The 17,720-nt window shown below is 68.6% G+C and overlaps 1 protein-coding gene across 3 annotated transcripts; it reads left to right on the plus strand.

Annotated features, from left to right (window-relative positions):
* Positions 1 to 381: 381 nt before the first annotated feature.
* On the plus strand, positions 382 to 17,183 carry BAZ2A (bromodomain adjacent to zinc finger domain 2A). 3 transcript variants are annotated; one of them, XM_049818502.1, is made up of 30 exons: positions 382 to 509; positions 5,037 to 5,174; positions 5,714 to 6,307; positions 6,781 to 6,966; positions 7,550 to 7,753; positions 8,085 to 8,288; positions 8,368 to 8,428; positions 8,507 to 8,615; positions 8,793 to 8,894; positions 8,971 to 9,181; positions 9,296 to 9,357; positions 9,473 to 9,538; positions 9,622 to 9,813; positions 9,913 to 10,167; positions 10,581 to 10,795; positions 10,958 to 11,032; positions 11,307 to 11,469; positions 11,585 to 11,644; positions 11,727 to 11,862; positions 11,947 to 12,521; positions 12,842 to 13,067; positions 13,160 to 13,315; positions 13,390 to 13,556; positions 13,625 to 13,908; positions 13,983 to 14,115; positions 14,230 to 14,376; positions 14,461 to 14,687; positions 14,795 to 14,938; positions 15,044 to 15,169; positions 17,046 to 17,183. In XM_049818502.1, the coding sequence occupies exons 2-30, from the start codon at positions 5,039 to 5,041 to the stop codon at positions 17,071 to 17,073; spliced, it is 5,244 nt and encodes a 1,747-aa protein (XP_049674459.1). In that variant the 5' UTR covers positions 382 to 509; positions 5,037 to 5,038; the 3' UTR covers positions 17,074 to 17,183. The 3 variants fall into 3 exon arrangements, with proteins under 3 accessions (XP_049674459.1, XP_049674457.1, XP_049674458.1); XM_049818500.1 differs by having other exon boundaries at positions 15,044 to 17,183; XM_049818501.1 differs by lacking the exon at positions 382 to 509 and adding an exon at positions 1,444 to 1,544 and having other exon boundaries at positions 15,044 to 17,183.
* The last annotated feature ends 537 nt before the right edge of the window (positions 17,184 to 17,720 follow it).

Consider the following 17,720-nt stretch of genomic DNA (forward strand, 5'->3'; position numbering starts at 1 on the left):
CCCGGGGCCGGCTGCGGCCCAGGCCCCGGCAGCTGCGGCTTTGTCCGCGGGATCCCGGGGGACCTCGCCGGCCCGGCCCTGCCCTCCTTGGTGCGGGGCTGCGGCCCCGGCCCCGGCCGCGCCCCGGGGGCACCAAGACCCCGCCTCCCCCCCACCCGTGGGGCTGGGCCGAACCCCTACACCGGGGGCTCACGGGCGGAGCTGGGGGGGGGGGGTGCCTGTCCCCCCAAGGGATGCAGCCGGGGGGGGGTGTGAGCGTGGCGGGGCCCCGGTGCGGGGGTGCCCCTAGCCACCTTCTCCCCCCCCCCCCCCAGGACGCCATGAGGGGCCGCGGTCCCTTTAAATGGCGGCGCGTCCCGCGCGGCGGAGGGGGCGGCGGCGGCCGCTGACATCACGCGGGGCCGGGAGCACCTGCGCCGCCGCCCGGCTCCGCCACCGGCACCGGCTCCGACACCGACACCTCACCGCGCCGGGCCGGGCGGGAACCGGGCGGGCATCGCCGCCCCCAGGTACGGACCGCGCGGGACGGGCCCCGGAGACAGGGACGCCCCCCCCCACCCCTCCCCGCACTGGGACCCCCGCGGGGCCGGGCCGGCTGCACGGAGACCCCCGGCTCTGTACCGGGACCTCCGGGTCTATAAAGCGACCCCCCACACACACACCGGCCCCGTGAGCCCCCACCAGGCAGGGAACCCCCCGGACCGGCCCCCCCTGGCTCCCCACCGGGCAGGGATTTCCACCCCGTCTCCCGGGGCCGCACCGGGACAGCCCCCCCCACCCCCTACCCCGCACCGGCACCTCCTCCTCCCCCCCGCCGCCCCGGTAACCGGAGGCGCCCCCGGCTCCTACGCAGCGCGGCCCGGCCGGTGCCGCGTGACGTCACCGGGGATCCCGGGGGCCGGGGAGGGGGGGGGGGGGCCCGGTGTCCTCTCCGATCCGGGGAGCCGCCCGGGTCCGGCGGGGGTCCGGGTACCGGTTCCGGTCCGAGGCCGCCCCCTCCGCGCCGCCGTTCTCCGGGGTCGGTCCGGGGCTACGGGGGGCGAAGAGAGAACGAAAGGGGAAGCGGGTGGGGGGGCGGTCCCGGGTGGGGGGGGCCGGGCCGGGGCGGGGGTGGGGGGCCGGTCCCGGGGAAAGCGGGGGGGACCCGAACCGGGGGGGGGGGGGGGATGTGGGCGGCCCCGCGTGGGGATTCCCCCCGCCCTGACCCCGCCGGGGGCGGGGATCCCCTCCCACGTGGGCGCGCGGCCCGCCCCCCCCCGTGACGCTCGGCGCCGCTCCCGGTGACGCCATCGCGGCGGCGGTGACGTACGCGCGGGAGGGGGGGCGGGGCGGGGCTGGGACCGCCCGGCGGCGCGAGGCGCTTCCTGCCCTGCGCCGCTGAGCTCCGCTCCGCTCGGCGCGGCGGGCCCGGTGCGCTGCGGCCCGGCCCGGCCCGGCCCGGCCCGGTCCGCGCGGAGGGGCCGCGCCATGCGGAGCCGCGTCCCGCCCCGCGCCGCCTGAGCCGGGCCCGGGGCGCCCGCCGGGCCCGCGCCGCCGCCTGCCAGGTGCGGGGTCGGGGCGGAGGGCGGGGGGTAGCGGTCCGCGGCGGCCGTTAACGGCTCGGGGGCGTGTGGGGGGGCGGTTGGGGCTCGGCGCGGGAGCCCGGGGACGGCCCTGGCGAGACGGGTGTCGGTCGTACACCCCCCCCCCCCGCCTCCTTTCCCGATCTCGGTGAGACACCCCCCCACATACACCGGCGCATCCCGGTGCTTGGCGAGATTCCCCCCTTACCGGCCGCCGGCGAGCCCCCCGCTCCGCTCCCGGTGAGGCGTCCGCGCCCGGCCCGGCCCGGAGCCGCGAGGAGCCCGGGCCCCCCCGTTCCCGGTGGCCGGTGCGGTTCCCCTCGGCTTTCCCGTCCCGGACGCAGGAGGGAGACCGAGACACCATCCCACACTCCCCGCCCGGCACCGTCCGTATGCCCCCTCCCCCCCGCTCCGTTCGGTTCCCCCGCCCCCTCCCGGCCCGGGACCCCCCCTGCGGCGGCGGGTGGGGGCGGGGCGCTCTCCCCCCCATCCCCGCGAGACCCGGGGGGGGAGGGGGGGTGTCCTTGCCGCAGGGAGCGGGGGGGGGGGGGGGTGTCCCCGCCGGCTGCGGCGCCGCGGACGGACGGGGCGGGGGGGCCGGTCCCGGAGCCGTGTCCCTCTGTGTCCGTGTCCGTCCCCCCGCAGGAAGTGGCCGGGAAATGGCAGCCGGTTGTTGCGTCTCCTTGTTTTTGAAACGTCCTTTTTAATCAGGTCGCGTCTCGCTCCCGGGGCCGCCCGGTGCTGCCGGGCCGGGGGGGCCGCTGGGCCGGGAGGGGGGGGTTGTCCGAGCTCCCTTCCCCGGGGAACGGCGCCGGCTAAACGTCACCGATGGTCCCCCCCCGGGCCCGGAGCTCTGGGCCCCCCCACCCCCGGCTCCGGGGTCGGATCCTGCCTGCGAGCGCCCTGTGTCCCTGCCTGGTACCCGCAGCCACCGGGAGCACGGTGAGCCCATGCTAGGTGCCGGTGGGTGCTGCCGCCACTGCCGGGTTTGGGCCTCAACACCGGGGTGATCGGGTGCTGCCACGTCGGCTCTGCCCGCTCCAGTGGGAGCTGGAGAGCAGCCCCCATGCAGCCGCCTTGTCGCCGCCGGTGAGACCCCAGCAATGCTGCCGGGCCGGAGGGTCTCATCCAGCTGCTGGCTGACTCCCTGGTCCTCACCCTCCTCACCTCACCCAGTCACGGCCGGCTCCGGTTACGCGCCGTGGCCCAGTTTGTGGCTCCGTGCTCGGTCACGTGCTGCCTGGCGGGGGGAGCAGGGCTGCGGCGGGCAGGAGCCCCGGGCAGGAGGCGATGGCCTCTGCCCGCACCGCGCCCAGCGCTGGCCGAGCTCCCAGGGATGCCGAGGGCGGCTCCGGCACCAGCAGGGCCCAGGGTGTCCCCACACCGGAGCTGGGCCCCATTTGTCCCCAGACCAAGGGCAAGCTGGCACGCGTGGCATTGCTGCAGCCCCAGGTCCCCGTCCTGGGGCAGCCACTCGCTGCAGCCGGTGCTGCCACAGCTGGAGCCCCAGCACCGTGGCTGAGCCGCTCCTGCCTGGCTGGTCTCCCCTCTCCCAGCCCCTCTGCCACTGCTGTAGTTAATTCCCACCTTCCCAGCTTTTATTTTCCGCTCTTGGCCGTGGCGCTTTTCTCCCAGGCACACTCCCCGCGGCTCCTGGCCCCCTCCCCGCACTTGGCGTGTGTCCAGTCCATCCCAGTCTGCGGCGCTGACCTGTGGCCGCCACCTGTCCGGTTCTGGCATGTCCCTTTGCCGCCTCCTCTGACCTCCAAAAGCCGGCAGTGGCGTTCCCAGCCAGCGCATCACACGCGGGGTGGGACCGGAAAGGCTTTTTCTTTTTTCAGTCACCCTGTGGCTGGTTTCCCTGTGCCGGCCGGGGGCTCCCGGCTGAGGTCGGGGCAGGGGCCAGGCTGCGCCAGCTCATGGGTTGGGGGGGTGGCTGCGGGGCCATCCTGGGACGTCTGGGAGCAACGTGTGTGTGTGGCAGCCGCGTCACCGCCCATACGGGTTTCTCTGGCGGATGAATCACCGGTGTCCCCGGCTGGCCGGGAGAGGGCTCGGTGGCCCCGGCCCCTCTGGCCCCTACCAGGGCACCAGCCGACACAGACGAGGAAGGGTGTGATGAAATCCCCGCCTGGGTTTCGACACGGGCCATGCCATGAGCTGCTGCTGAAACGCCTCGTCTGCTGAGTTTGCGGCAGCGTTGGCCCTTCCGGAGAGGTTGGCGGAGCTGGCGCCACCTTGGCCAATGGCAGGTTCGGCGTGCACGGCAGGATGGGGAGACACCAGCTATGGCAGCCCCTTGGGGTGACCCAGCGGGTCCCCGCCAGCGCCAGGATTCCAATCTCATCTGCTGGGCTTGCAGGGCCTCTGTTCGCCAACACCGTCTGCTCCCCTGCCCCACATGCCAGGACCCCCTCAGGCGGCTGCTGGTTGTGCTGGTGGCACAGCAGGGTCCCATCCTGGGGCTGGCCCCCACTGGGAGCCCTCCTTCTGGTTTGGACGGTGTGTTTGCTGCTCCCATGCGGTGAAGGTCACCAGCAGCTCCTGCCCATCCCTGGGCTGTGCTGAGCAGCTCTGGGGCTCAGGCTCCTGCTTGCTGCTGGCTGTGACATGAGGCCAGCCTGAATACTGTTTTGGGCAGCTGCCTCAGAAAGTGTCCCTGGAGCTGTGCCTGGGGGGGATGGGGCTCAGGTCTGTGCATGGGCTGTGCCATGGGGCACAGGGTCTCCTCCGGCTGGGGGGGATCGCGCCTATGGTGGGGACACCGGCTGTCACCACAGAGGCATTTCTGTCCCAGGAGCACAGTGTTCCTCAGGGAGTGTGGGGCTGTGCCGGGGCCCTGCAGGGTCACAGAGCTGCTCTTGGGGGGCCGGTGCTTCCCTGGGAAAATGCCCCTGCTGGAGGGAGGGAAAATGCTGGAGCTCCCGCGGTCTAGCCCCATGTCGGGGTTCCGGCATGGCGGCGCCAGGGAGCCGAGCACTTGAGTTTAATGCGGGAAGAAGCGCGGGCGGGCGGCAAGCAGGGTTTCGTGGTGATGGCTGTCCCTGGGGATGCTGGAGCGTGGTGACGAGCTATGCTTATGCAGGTGGCAGCTCGTCCCACTAGGGCTGCCGGGCCTGGGCCAGCTTGCAGCAGAGGCAGCATCATCTCTGCTGTGCTTGGGGCCCCGGCGAGGGGCACTGCGGTCCCGGGGGGCTTTCACCATCACTCAGCCTCCCCAGCCCCGCCATGTTTCCCTCGAGCTCTGGGTTGGGAGCTCGCCCTGCCCTAGGCTGGGGACCTGACGCTTCCCCAGGCTCTCTGCCCGTGCTGGCACTGCCTGTCACAGGGAGCAGCTCTGCCCCGGCACAGGAGTGGAGGGTCCGCACCCTCCCCGTGGGCCCCAGCAGTGGGTGGCAAGGCCGGGCGCTCGCCGTGCTGGCAGCCCTAGTCCCTGCTCGCGGTTGACCATGATGCCTTTTCTCCCCTCTGCAGAAATGGAAACAAACAACCATTTTAACTTCACTGGCCTTTCCTCTGCACCCGCTGCCTCAGGACCGAAACCCACGCCTGCCTCAGGGGACAGCCCCTTCACCCACGGCTCCCCGCTCAACTTCCCCCCACAAGGGAAAAGTAAGTGCCCCCATGGGGCCAGCGCAGCCCAGCCCGGGGTCGCAACGACAGAGGGCCTGTGGCCAGCGGCAGCTCCTCACACATGGGGCTGGGGCCAGGGGTCTGTCGCGTGCCCACCGTTGCCTTGGCCTAGAAAAGCGGCCATGCCAGAACAGGGTCTCTGCGTGGATTTGGCTGGTCAGCTGATCCAGCGCAGCCCTGCCAAGCGCCTCAGCTAATCCCCGGCATCCTGCGGCTCTCAGCCCGATGCCGGTGAAGCCCCGTGGCGGGGCCGGTTTCACCAAGTGGGGAGCTGCGTTCAGGGGTTCTCGGGGGGGTGCAACCGTCCAGCTCTGTCCAGGTGCAGGTGATGGTCACGCTGGGACAGGGGGGCACTGGTGGGAGAGGGGACTTGATGGCTGCTGGGCCGCGTCATCCATCTGTCCTTAAACCCTCTCGTCCACTATTGGTGGGGCCTTGCTAGCACCACATGAAGGAGGGCGTTGAGATGCCCCTGCCACACCACTGACCCAGCTGTCTCTCTTCTGGCTCCCTCGCAGGTCTGAACGGGGGCATGAATGTCAATGGCTTCTCTACTGTATCTCACCCCAGTACTTCAGGGACCTTCACCTCCAGCTCGCCGCCCGCCGGCACGCCGCCCCTCCGCACCTACGACTGCCTCTGGGACTACGCGCCGTACCCACCCGCTGGCACCAGCGGCCTCAAGGACAGCAGCCCCACCGCCCCCCCACTCTCCGGCCTCGGACATTTCCCACTCAACGGCATCGCCGGGGGGTCCCGGCCAGCGTCCCCGGGGCATGGCACTAACCTGCGGGGGGCCGGACAGGAGTTCTGGGGCAACGGCACCCCCGGCCCCATGGGGCTGAACTTCGACTCGCAGGAGCTGTACGACTCCTTCCATGACCAGAGCTTCGAGCTGATGCAGAACGGGCCAGCCAGCTTCTACACGGCTGCCCAGCCCTCCCCCATGCTGGGCTCCGGCACCCAGCCCTTCTCACTGCCTCCAGGCCCGCCAGAGGAGCCGGGCGCTGGCGAGGGACACGCCGATGCTGCAGCCAAAGAGATCCCCCCTGCCATTGCGGAGAACGGCGGCGGGCTGGTGGGCAGCATGGAGCTGGAGGAGGCGCAGCCAGGTAGGAGTCCGGCGCTGCCGGCGCGGGCGGGCAGAGCTCTGGGCTGTGGCACTGCGGTCCAGACAGGCGGGTGCTGGATCCCTAGCCGGAACGGTGGGAGTTGGGCATCAAGCTCCCTGGGGAGGCCCAGCCCCTCAGACCCACCTGCCCTGTGTCCCGGCCAAGGTTTGGCCTGTCACAACTCAGAGTCGGTGTTGGAATCTCATTAAACCGGGCCGGGCCCAGCCCGCAGCGTCACCGCCGGCAGAGCGGCGTTCCCCCCCCCTCCGTGGGTGTGTGCGTGAGCCCTGGGGTGGCCAGGTGCTGCGGGAGGGCTGAGTGCTGGGGGGAGGCCCCGAAGCCAACCGCCCCGGTGCAAATGGCGGTGGCTCGTGCCGGGTGATACCCCGGGGTGGGGGTGGTCGGGCCTCGGGCTCTGTCACTGTCACGTCCCGCTGCTACGGTGTCTGTTTTCAGTCGGTTGTTCCCTTTAGACTTGAAGATCTGCAGCTACAACGGGTCTGCCCCCGGAGTGGTGCCGCTCGGGCAGGAGGGGCCTGTCCTAGCCCCCGGGGCGGGCAGCGACTGCCTGGGGGACGCGTCGCCCATCGCCCCTCGCCTGGAGGACGCCCACATTCTCAGCGAAGACCCCCTGGAGCCCTTTGAGTCCCTGGCCAGAGGTAGGGAGGCTGCCGGGGGGGGGGGGGCGGGCATCGGGGCCGCGGCGGGCAGGATGGGCAGCTGCCCGGCCACAGCCGGCATGTCCATCGCCTGCGCTGCCCCGTGCCGGGGGAAGCGGCGCCCAGCCCCTCTCGGTCCCCTCCGGGCGACGGCGGTGGCGATGGCGGAGGCCTTCTGCAGCGGCCTCGGCGGGCAGGCAGCCCTGGGCAGGCGCTGGCGGGCAGGGGCGGGCCCGCGTCCCTGCCGCGTCCCTCCCGCGCCAGCCTCCTCTGCGCTCCCTTCCTTCCCTTCCTTCCCAGCTCCGTGACGAGGCTGTTACTCAGCGCCTGAACTTCCGCGCTGGTGAACATCACCGCCACCGCCACGGCCATTTTGGGCTCCTCCGCTTCCCAGAGGAGGGGGGCGTGGCCGGGGGCGCAGAAACCCCTTAACCCCTGTTCTGCCGGCGCCTTTTCGGCTTGGGGGGGAGGCGGGGGTCCGGCTGCCCCCCGCGCCCTCTGTGCCCGGCCGCCCCTCGAGAGCGGAGATGTGGGTCTGCGTGCCCTCAGCCCGGGTCCTGGTGCTCACCCCCCCCTCCTCCAGACCCTGGCACCGGGGACCTCTACGCGATGGACGACTCGCAGCTGGTGAGCGACAAGTCCCCCCTGGAGGAGCCCCCCGACCTGGCCGGCCTGCGTTGCGCCGCCAGCCCCCCGCTCCACGCCGCTGGCCCCTTCAGCCTGCTGCCTGCCAGCCCCCCGCCTGCCCCACTGCTCACCGGCCCCAGCTCGCCTCCCACCCTGCACGGTACGTGCCAAGCCAGGACAGGCCCGTGTGTCCCCCCACCCCCCGCCGGCTGGCCGGCCGGCCGCTCGCCCCCCACCCCAGCCGGCCCCTGTGCCTGGGGACGGCCTTGTTCTGCCTCCGCGGCTGTCGCAGCACCTTTGTGTCCGGGCAGAGCGGGGGACCCCACGGCTGCAGCCGGTGGTGGCGGGGACCCCTCAGGGGATGGCTGGTGCGCCGGTGCGGGCACCTGCACCTGGCTGGACGTGAGCCCCCGTGGGGCTGTCTGGTGTCACGGGCAGAGCAGGAAGGCGGCCGCGCTAGGCCGGTGACGTCCCTGACCTTGGCTCCACAGACAGCAGCGTCGACCTGAACGGCAGCAGCCACGTGGGGCTGGAGGAGTCGGGGTCCCTGGGGCTCGACCCTCCGCTGGAGCCGGACTCCCCAGTCCCGTCCGCAGAGGAGGAGGAGGAAGAGGCCGCCGACAGCTGTCCGGAGACTTCAGCTGCACCAGAAGGAGAGAACGAGGAGGCCGCACCACTGAGCACCTCGGCAGCAAGTAAGGCAGGGAGCCCCCTTGCGGATGCCCCCCTCCAGCCAGCATGCCTGAGCCCAGCGTCCTGTCCCCTCTCTCGCAGGTGATGTCCCCCGCCGACGCATCGCCACCCAGGAGGAGGTGCGCTTTCCCCTGCAGCACGGGTACGTGGCACCATTCCCTTCCCTCCATCCGGCCCCGCGGCCGTCCCGCGGCACTGGGCTGAAGCTCCTTGTGCCCAGGTGGAGGCGGGAGGTGCGGATCAAGAAGGGGAACCACCGCTGGCAGGGCGAGACCTGGTACTACGGGCCCTGTGGGAAGAGGATGAAGCAGTTCCCAGAGGTGATCAAGGTATGGTCCCCGGGGAGAGCGGGGTGGGGGCCGACTTGGGGTCCTGGTCTGCCACAGGCCCCCCCAGCTCTGCCAGAGCCCCCTGACTGCAGCAGACAGACGTTGCTCTGAGCCGGGAGCTGTGAGGCCTGGAGCGCTGAGCCCCGCTCACAGCCTTTCTCCTCCTCCTCCCCCCAGTACCTGAGCAGGAACGTGGTGCAGGACGTCCGGCGTGAGCACTTCAGCTTCAGCCCCCGCATGCCGGTGGGAGACTTCTATGAGGAGCGGGACACACCGGAGGTGGGTCTGGGGGCAGCTGAGCCACCTTGTCCCCCCAGTGCTGTGCTGCAGGAGGTGACCCGAATTTGTGCCGCAGGGTCTGCAGTGGGTGAAACTGAGTCCCGAGGAGATCCCCTCGCGCATCCAGGCCATCACAGGCAAGCGCGGGCGACCCCGCAATGCCGAGAAGGCGAAGCCCAAGGAGCCGCCGGCTGCGAAACGCGGCCGGGGCCGGCCTCCCAAGGTCAAGATGGTCGACTTGCTGAGCAAGACAGACGCACGGCTGCTGAAGAGGCTGGAAGCCCAAGGTACCCCCTCCCTGGTCCCGCCAACTCAGGGTGGCTCGTGCAGTCCCTCACAGCCTGGCTTTGGTGGGACCCCAGCAGCCGGTCCATTGCCACTCTCCCTCTCTGCTTTCACAGAGGTGCTCAGTGATGAGGACAAGCTGAAAATGAGCAAAATCAAGAAGAAAATGAGGCGGAAGGTACAAGCGGCTGCGTGGGGATTGGGGTGGCTCTGGGGCCCCTCCAGGTCTGGGGTAGAGGCTTCTCTACTGCGGGAAGGCCACTGGGTCCCTGAGCTGGTCTTGCCCCTTCCAGGCCAAGAACAAGCAGAAGCAGGAAGCCAAAGCCCCCAGAGGGAAGGAGGCCAAGAAGAAGTCCAAGGTGAGTCTGCGGGTATGAGGGGGCCGGGAAGCGGGGAGGAGATGGAGCCCGCTCTCCCCACACATCCCGGGCTCTGTCCTCAGGCCAAGGAGAAGAAGGGCAAACCGGAGAAGGGCAAGGACAAAGCACGCCCCAAGGAGAAGAAGGGCAAAGGGGCTCGCAAGGCGGACAAGGGCCTGCTGGCCCAGCGGCGCCTGGAGGAGCGACGGCGGCAGCAGCTCATCCTGGAGGAGATGAAGAAGCCCACGGAGGATATGTGCCTGGGGGACCACCAGGTGGGCTGGTGCACAGGGGGCTCGACTGGGCTGAGCCGGTGAGCTGGTGGCCTGCCCAGTGCCTCACCAGCCCTGACCACCTCCTCTCCTCCCCTATAGCCCCTGCCAGCCTTCTCCCGCATCCCGGGCCTCATCCTGCCCAGCCGCGCCTTCTCCAACTGCCTGACGGTCGTGGAGTTTCTCCAGAGCTACGGCAAGGTCCTGGGCTTTGACCCGGCCAAGGATGTGCCCAGCCTGTGCACGCTGCAGGAGGGGCTGCTGGGAGTGGGCGACAGCGCAGGCGAAGTGCAGGATCTCCTGGTGCGGCTGCTGCAGGCTGCGCTCTATGACCCTGGACTGCCACCCTACTGCCAGGTAAGCCAGCCCCGGCCCCTTCCCCAGCTGAGTTGGGGGTGTCAGCGCCCACAAGAACCTGGCTGCTGCAGGTTCAGGATGGGGGAGCCCAGATTTGGAAGGTGCTGCTCTTGCTGCAGCCTCCTGCACCCTCTCTCTGTGCCCAGCTGGCTCCTAGCCCCTGGCAGCCCTTGGGGTGCTCCCTTGTCTGTCTTGCTGCGCGGGCCTGGGGCCGTGGCAGGCAGGCAGCACTGCCTGGCCCTGCCCAGCTGCCTGGGACACCCCTGGGCTTGATGCCACTCAGGCTCCTGTTCCTGGCCTAGTTTTCCCAACCATGGGGTGCTGGTGTCCTCCCCTTCTTGTTTCTTCTCCTCCAAAACCGCCCTGTGGGGCAGGAGTTGATTCCCTGAACCCCCCTGCTCTGCTCTGCCCAGTCCCTGAAGATCCTGGGGGAAAAGGTGTCGGAGATCAGCCTGAACCGTGACACCGTCTCCGAGATCCTGCGCTGCTTCCTGACGGCGTACGGGGCAGGCGAGGACCTGTGCAACGGGCTGCGGACCAAGCCCTTCCAGGCACTGCCCCCGGAGAAGAAAGCCGCCATCCTGGCCTTCCTGGTGAACGAGCTGAACAGCAGCGCCCTCATCATCAAGTAAGCGCGGGTGGGGGGCAAGCGCGTCCTCTGATCCTGGCCTCCCTGCCCGTGGGCACGGTGTGGGCAGCGCAGGTGTGTTGGTGCCCGGCATGGGCCCCTCTCCTTCCCGGGCGAGCTGCATGGAGCCACTTGCCACAGCCAGTCCCCGTCTCCTTGCAGCGAGATCGACAAGACCCTAGAGAACATGTCCAACTACAGGAAGAACAAGTGGATCATTGAGGGCCGGCTGCGCAGGTAGATGGGTTGGGGGGGGTGCTGCCTGTGGCTCCCGCTGCCTGCACCTGCTTGGCAGGCAGCACCGCCTGCCTACCTACCGGCTGGGGGGGCTGCCCCGCTGGACATGCTGGGTCCCATTTGTGGCTTCTGCATGTTCTGCTCCATGCCCCGGGTTTGGGGGCTCCGGGGGTGACTTTTCCAGCACTGCATTGTAACCATGTGTATCAGCCTGCCGGGGGGAGCGGGCTGCACATGGAAGCAAGCAGCAGATGCCTCTGCTGTGTCTTGTCAGGTTGAAGGTTGCCTTGGCCAAGAAGACGGGACGTCCTGAATCAGAGATCACTGGCCTGGAGGATGGGCGGCGCCGACGCAGCTCCCGCCTGACAGAGGAGACAGGCCTGGAGATGGAGGAGGAGGAGGAGAGCCGCGGACGGAAATCCCGCAGGGAGGAGGAGGTGGGGTGGCTGCAGAGTCCATCACTCACAGTGGGGCAGAGGTGGGGACGTTGCCCTCAGGGGGTCTCTTCCCCGCCTGCCCGCACTTCCCTGACAGGTCCCATCTCTTCCCCAGGCTGACACGTCTGCGTCCAGCGTCCCTGAGCTCGAGAGGCAAATAGAGAAGCTGGCCAAGGTGAGCAGGCAGTGGAGGGCTGGTGGTTCATCCCCCACTGCAGGGCTGCAGGTCCCATCACTGCTCTGCACTCTCCCCACAGAGGCAGATGTTCTTCCGCAAGAAGCTGCTCCATTCCTCGCAGACGCTGCGAGCAGCTTCTCTGGGCCAGGACCGGTACCGGCGGCGGTACTGGGTCCTGCCCCACCTGGGCGGCATCTTCGTGGAGGGCACAGAGGGTAAGCTGGGAAGGGGCTCCCGGAGGAGGGATCTCCTGGTTGGGAGAGGACCCTGCATCTCATCTCCTTTTCCTGCCCTTGCAGTGGCTGAGGCAGCACCCCAGGAGCCCCCGGAGGAGAAGGTGTCCCCCCACACCTCCCCGGTGAAGGAGGAGCCAGTGGATGTGCCCATTCCCAGCCGGACAAACTGCACGGCCTCACGCTGCCGTGGCCGGCCCCGGAAGAGCAAAGAGGAGCTGTCGCAGCACTGTGGGCCCAGACCTCCCCCTGTCAATGGGGTCCTGGAGGAGTCAGTGCCCCTGGGGCAGAGCCAGCACGACCTCAGCCAGTCCGCCTTCCTCTCCTGGCTGAGCCAGACGCAGTCATCACTGCTCAAGGACTCTGTCCTCACGCCGGACAGCAGCCCCGGCAAGGGGGACACGGGGATCCCACCGCTCGAGGCCCCATTGGACCCCGCAGAGGAGGAAGAGGAGGAGGAAGAGGAGGAGAGTGCCCCAGAGGCTGTGGAAAAGCAGGGGCCCTGGTTCAACCTGCTGCCCCGGACACCCTGCGATGACCGAGTCCCCCTCGCTACCTCCTCTGCTGAGCCCTTGCCGCGAGCCACCATGCAGCCCCGCAGCCAGCCCCGCAGTGAGCTGCCCAAGGGCTCGGCCAGGCAGGTACGTGCTGGGGCCCAGCTGGGGCTGGCAGGGGGCTGCACCCGGCGTTTCCACCCCGGCCTGCGGGGACCATGTTGGGGGAACCTCCCTGGGCAGCTGGTGGGGAGCAGGGTGGGACCCTTTGCCTGGGCACTGGACACCCTGGGGCTGGGGAATGCTGTCCTTGTGGCAGCACACCGGGAGCTCGGTCCTTGTTGCCCCCAACCCTCTGGGCTGAGCTCGTGAGAAGCAAAACAGCCGCAGGGCTTGGGGGGCCATGGGGTCAGGGACCAAGAAGCGGGTGTATGCCTGGCCCTTCTGACAAACTCCATCCCTACTAGCTGAATGGTCTCCCCATGGACGACCCTACGGCTCCCCTGCTCGCTTCCACACCAGTGCATGCCGGTGCCAGGGCCCACGGCGCCTGCCCCAGGAGCCGCGGCAGCCTGGAGAAGCTCCAGGACTTGCCAGGGCAGCCCAAGCGCCGAGGGCGGCCCCCTACCAAATTCTTCAAGCAGATTGAACAGAAGTACTTGACCCAGCTGACGGAGCAGCCTGTTCCCCCTGGTGAGAGCCCAGCCCAGTCCCGGGACCCCCAGGATAGGGGCTACCGGTGTTGAGCTGAGCAGGTTCCTGAGTGCTGCAGTGCTGCCTTGCAGAGATGCAGAGTGGCTGGTGGTGGCTGCAGGACCCCGAGGAGCTGGAGGCAGTGGCTCGCGCGCTGCACCCACGGGGTATCCGGGAGAAGGCGCTGCACAAGCACCTCACCAAGCACAAGGAGTTCCTGCGGGAGGTCTGCCTGCGTGCCACCACCGGTAAGGGCTGCCCACACCAGCTGGGGTGGGGGGCCGCTGTCTGTCCCGCCACTGAGCCCACCCTCCGCCCCCAGACCCCATCTTCCACCCGCGCCCCGAAGCAGCCGGTGCCGCCGCCGTGTCTCAGGAAGCCCTGGCCCAGTGGTCAGTGATGGAGAGAGCCTACGAGACTGACCTCTCTGTCCTGCAGTGGGTGGAGGAGCTGGAGCAGCGCGTGCTGATGGCAGATCTGCAGATCCGGGTAGGTGCCGGGCCAACCACTGCGGTGGTCTCGGCTGGCACCCACCCTGAGCTTCTCTTCTTTCGCAGGGCTGGACATGCCCCAGCCCCGACTCCACGCGGGATGACCTTCAGTACTGCGAGCACAAGGTGGAGCCCCTGGAAGACATCACTGTCCGGAGCCGGCGGGATGGACTGCCACTGTGCCGGGAGCGCACCAACCCCCTGGACCTGGCGGTGCTGCGGCTGGCGGCGCTGGAGCAGAATGTGGAGCGGCGCTACCTGAAGGAGCCGCTCTGGCCCCTGCACGAAGTGGTGGTGGAGAAGGCCGTGCTGAGCAACCCCGAGGAGCTGAGCCTGGGCCCCACTGAGATGTAAGCCCCACGCCCCTCCTGGCTGCGCCACTGGGATGCGAGCGTCTCCGGCTGAGCACCTTTTCCCACTGCAGAGCCTACGAGATCACGCCCCGGGTCCGGACATGGAGGCAGACGCTGGAGCGATGCCGCAGCGCAGCCCAGGTCTCCCTCTGCATCTACCAGCTGGAGAAATCCATTGCCTGGGAGAAGTCGGTCAACAGAGTGGTGAGAGCCCGTGCCATGCCACTGGGTGGGAGGGCCAGAGCCGCCTGCCGGGAGCGGCCACCGCTGGGTGACGAGGACCCCCGCGCCGGCGCAGCTGAGCCCCCCTCCCTGCAGACCTGCCTGGTGTGCCGGCGCGGTGACGATGATGAGCACCTGCTGCTGTGTGACGGCTGTGACCGCGGCTGCCACCTCTACTGCCACCGGCCCAAGATGACGGAGGTGCCTGAGGGCGACTGGTTCTGCTCTGTCTGCGTCTCCCGGGTAGGTTGTGGGGCAGTCCCCACCCACTGAGGCCAGCGGTGGTGACCCCGGGCTCTGGCGGTGACCCCAATCCCCTCCCTGCAGGCAGGGGAGTACCGGGACCCTGTCTCGCCCCGTCGAGGCAAGAAACGGAAACGGGGGCGTTTTTTCGCGGGGAGCCTTGTGGAGGAGGAGGAGAGCCCACGCCGCCGGCCAGCCTCACGCCGCCGCGAGGGGCTGCCCATGCCACGCTATGCGGGCGAGGGGCTGTCCCCCGCCAAGCGGAGGGGCGCGACGCTGCGCAGCCAGCCCAGCGACCTGACCTTCTGCGAGTGAGTGGAGTCGGGGGGCACATGGTGGGGGGGGACACGACGTGACCCAGGGCCACATCACCGGGGGCTTCACCCTGACCCTGCCACTCCCCGCCTTCCACCCCCAGGATCATCCTGATGGAGATGGAGTCGCACGAGGACGCCTGGCCCTTCCTGGAGCCCGTCAACCCCCGCCTGGTCCCTGGCTACCGCAAGATCATCAAGAACCCCATGGACTTCGCCACCATGCGCACGCGGCTGCTGCGGGGAGGGTGAGCGGGCATCCTGGGTGGGATGGGGGTCCCTCCTAGGGATGGGAGGTCTCTCAGGGGCCAGCGGGGGTCCCCGGCCCCTACTGACAGCCCTCCTGCCCGCAGGTACTCAAGCTCGGAGGAGTTTGCGGCCGACGCCATGCTGGTGTTCGACAACTGCCAGACCTTCAACGAGGATGACTCGGACGTGGGCAAGGCTGGGCACGCCATGCGCAAGTTCTTCGAGAGCCGGTGGGAGGAGTTTTATCAGGGAAAACACGCTACTAATCCGTGAGCAGGGTGGGCCGGCGCCCCCCCCACCCCCCCTTCCCCGCCTGGCCGGGGGTGGGGGTCGTCGTTCCCCCCCCCCCGTGCCCCCCCAAGAACTGACTCCTCTGGAGCTGATCTCGCTGCCTGCTGATCCTGCGCGGGGGCCCCCCCGGCTGGCGCGAACGGGCCCCCGCCCCGTGGCCCCTTCCTGCTGCCCGGACAGCCCCCCCTGCCCAGACCTCCTCCCACCCCCCCAGCACCACAAACTCACAGACTGTGTAAGCCAAAAAGAAAAAAAAAAGAGGTGTTTTTTTCTTTCTTTCTTTTAAATTTTATTTTCTAATTAAGAACAGAAACAGCCCCCCCCGCCCCCCCCCCCCCCCCCCCCCCCCCAACAAACGAGGGAAGCGAATCCTCCCCGCTGGGAATATTTAATAATAGCAATAGTTCGTAGTGAATGTGTCCGAGCACTCCTGTGCAGCGTCTACATGCATTAACGGCCAGTAAAGTGGACTTAGCCCCCCTCCCCGCCTCACCACCCCCACCCCGGCCGGGACCCCCCCGCCCGCGCAGACACTTTACGGGGAGGGGGGCCCCCGGTGCAGCCCCCTCCACTGCCCTCGGACCCCCTGCCCGCAGCCGGGGTGGGTGCCAGCCCCTCCCCACCTGGCTCCAGGGACCAAACTGGGGAGGGCGGGGGGGGCCCTGGCAGCCCCTTTCCCTGCCTCCACGTCTCAGGAAGAGCCCGGTCCCCCCTCCCCGGCACGAGGACCCCCGGGGCTGGGCCGGGGTCCTGGCTGCCCCCGACTGGGATCCCTCAGGGATGCTATTGCAGGCCCCGGGGGGGGCCCGGCCCTCTGCCCACCTCCCCTACCCCCTCCTCCCCCCCACCACCCAAACATGGACTTGAAGCCTCAGGCGGGTGTTTGCCCCCCAGACCCCTGCCAGGTTGAGGGGGGTTGCACTGGATGGGGAGGGGGCCCCCCCAGCTGGCAGGGGCCTGAGCTGGGGTGGGGTCCCCCCCACACACTCCCAGGTCCCCCTTACGTGGTGGGCAGCCAGGGAGGGGGCTAGGACACCCTCCCCCCCCCGCAGCCCCCCCGGCCAGGATATTACGGGTACTCGCTCTGGGGGTTCGGCGGCCGGCGGGGCCGTGGGGGGGGCCCCGGGCGTGTCCCCCCCCCCGGTCCCACAGAGCACTGAAAACAACTCACCTACCTGGGCAGGAGGGGGCCCCGGCCGCGCCCCCCGCCCCCCCCCGTCTCTCAAAGTAGCCTTTTTTCTATCAGATAACCTCAGAAACTTTTTATTTTATTTTATTTTTTTGCTTTGAAATAAGAGGTGGATTTGAAGTCTATTTGAACTGACTTTATATTACGCATAAATATTTATATTTTATCTAAATAACTGCGCTGTAACAAACTTTTTTTGTGGTTTGTTTTTTAGTAATGTTTCGGATCCGTCAGGTTTTTTTCCGTCGTGGGAAAGTTTTCGGGAGTCTCCGTATTGTTCTCGTGTTCGTTCAGTTGAAATCCCCACCCTCACCCCTGCCCCTGGTTTGACACCCCTCTACCCCTGCACCCCCAAAGGCCCCCCCCACCCACGGCCGGTGCCTGCCCCCTGCAGCCCCTGCCGGGCCTGGGGGGGGGGGCAGGGCCGTTTCTCTTTGCCCCCCCCCAGCCCTGGTGCCCCCCGGCCGGGGGCAGCGGTGTTGCCGGGAGCATCGTGTCCCCACCCCCAGCTGCGGCCCCTTCCAGCTCACCGGCCGCCTTTTCTATAACCAGCCGTGTCGTTTTAGTGACTTTTTGATAATGTACAGGTTTTGTGAATTTAAATTTATTTCTTTCTATATTTTTAGGACCAATCTCATTTTTAATAAGGTTTAAAGGAGGAAAGGCAGACTCTAGCCCTCCTCTCCGTTGCCTGTTGATGTCCCCACGAGCTGTAGGACCCCGCGTGTCGCGTTCGAGAATAAACAACTCACGTTTGATAGACACACGCTGGTCTGAGCCCTCTGTGGGAGCGGGGGGCTATGGGGGGGGCTTGGGCTGGGGGGACGGACCTGGGCTATGGGGTGCTGCAGGGACCCTTTTGCTGAAGGGGGATGCTTCAGGGGACCCTGAGCTGCAGGGGGACTGCGAAAACTCTCCCCTTGCTCCCTCCCACCCTCCATCTCCCCACATGACAGAGTCATTTGCTTTTCTTGCCTTTTTATTTAAAAACAAAAAAAACCAAAACCTCGAAGGGGGGGAGCTGTTTGGGGGGGGGGGGGGGCCGAGCGCAGAAGCAGGAGGAAGAAATACAAAACTAGAAACCTCTCGAGATTTTAAAAAAAAGCAACTTAAAAACCTGTACAAAATGCGCTACGTATAAATTAAAGGGGGGGCAGGAGGGGGCCGGGGGGGGCCTCGGCTTTCTCCTCTGCAGCTCAGGCCCCCCAGGGCTAGTGGGACCTCGACACTCAGTCCCCCCTGGCAGCAGGGTGGGGACTCAGCATGGGGGTCCCAGGGCCCCCAGGCCCCCGGGAAGGGGG

The sequence above is a fragment of the Accipiter gentilis genome, chromosome 16, assembly GCF_929443795.1.
Source record: "Accipiter gentilis chromosome 16, bAccGen1.1, whole genome shotgun sequence".
Classification (NCBI taxonomy): Eukaryota; Metazoa; Chordata; class Aves; order Accipitriformes; family Accipitridae; genus Astur; species Astur gentilis.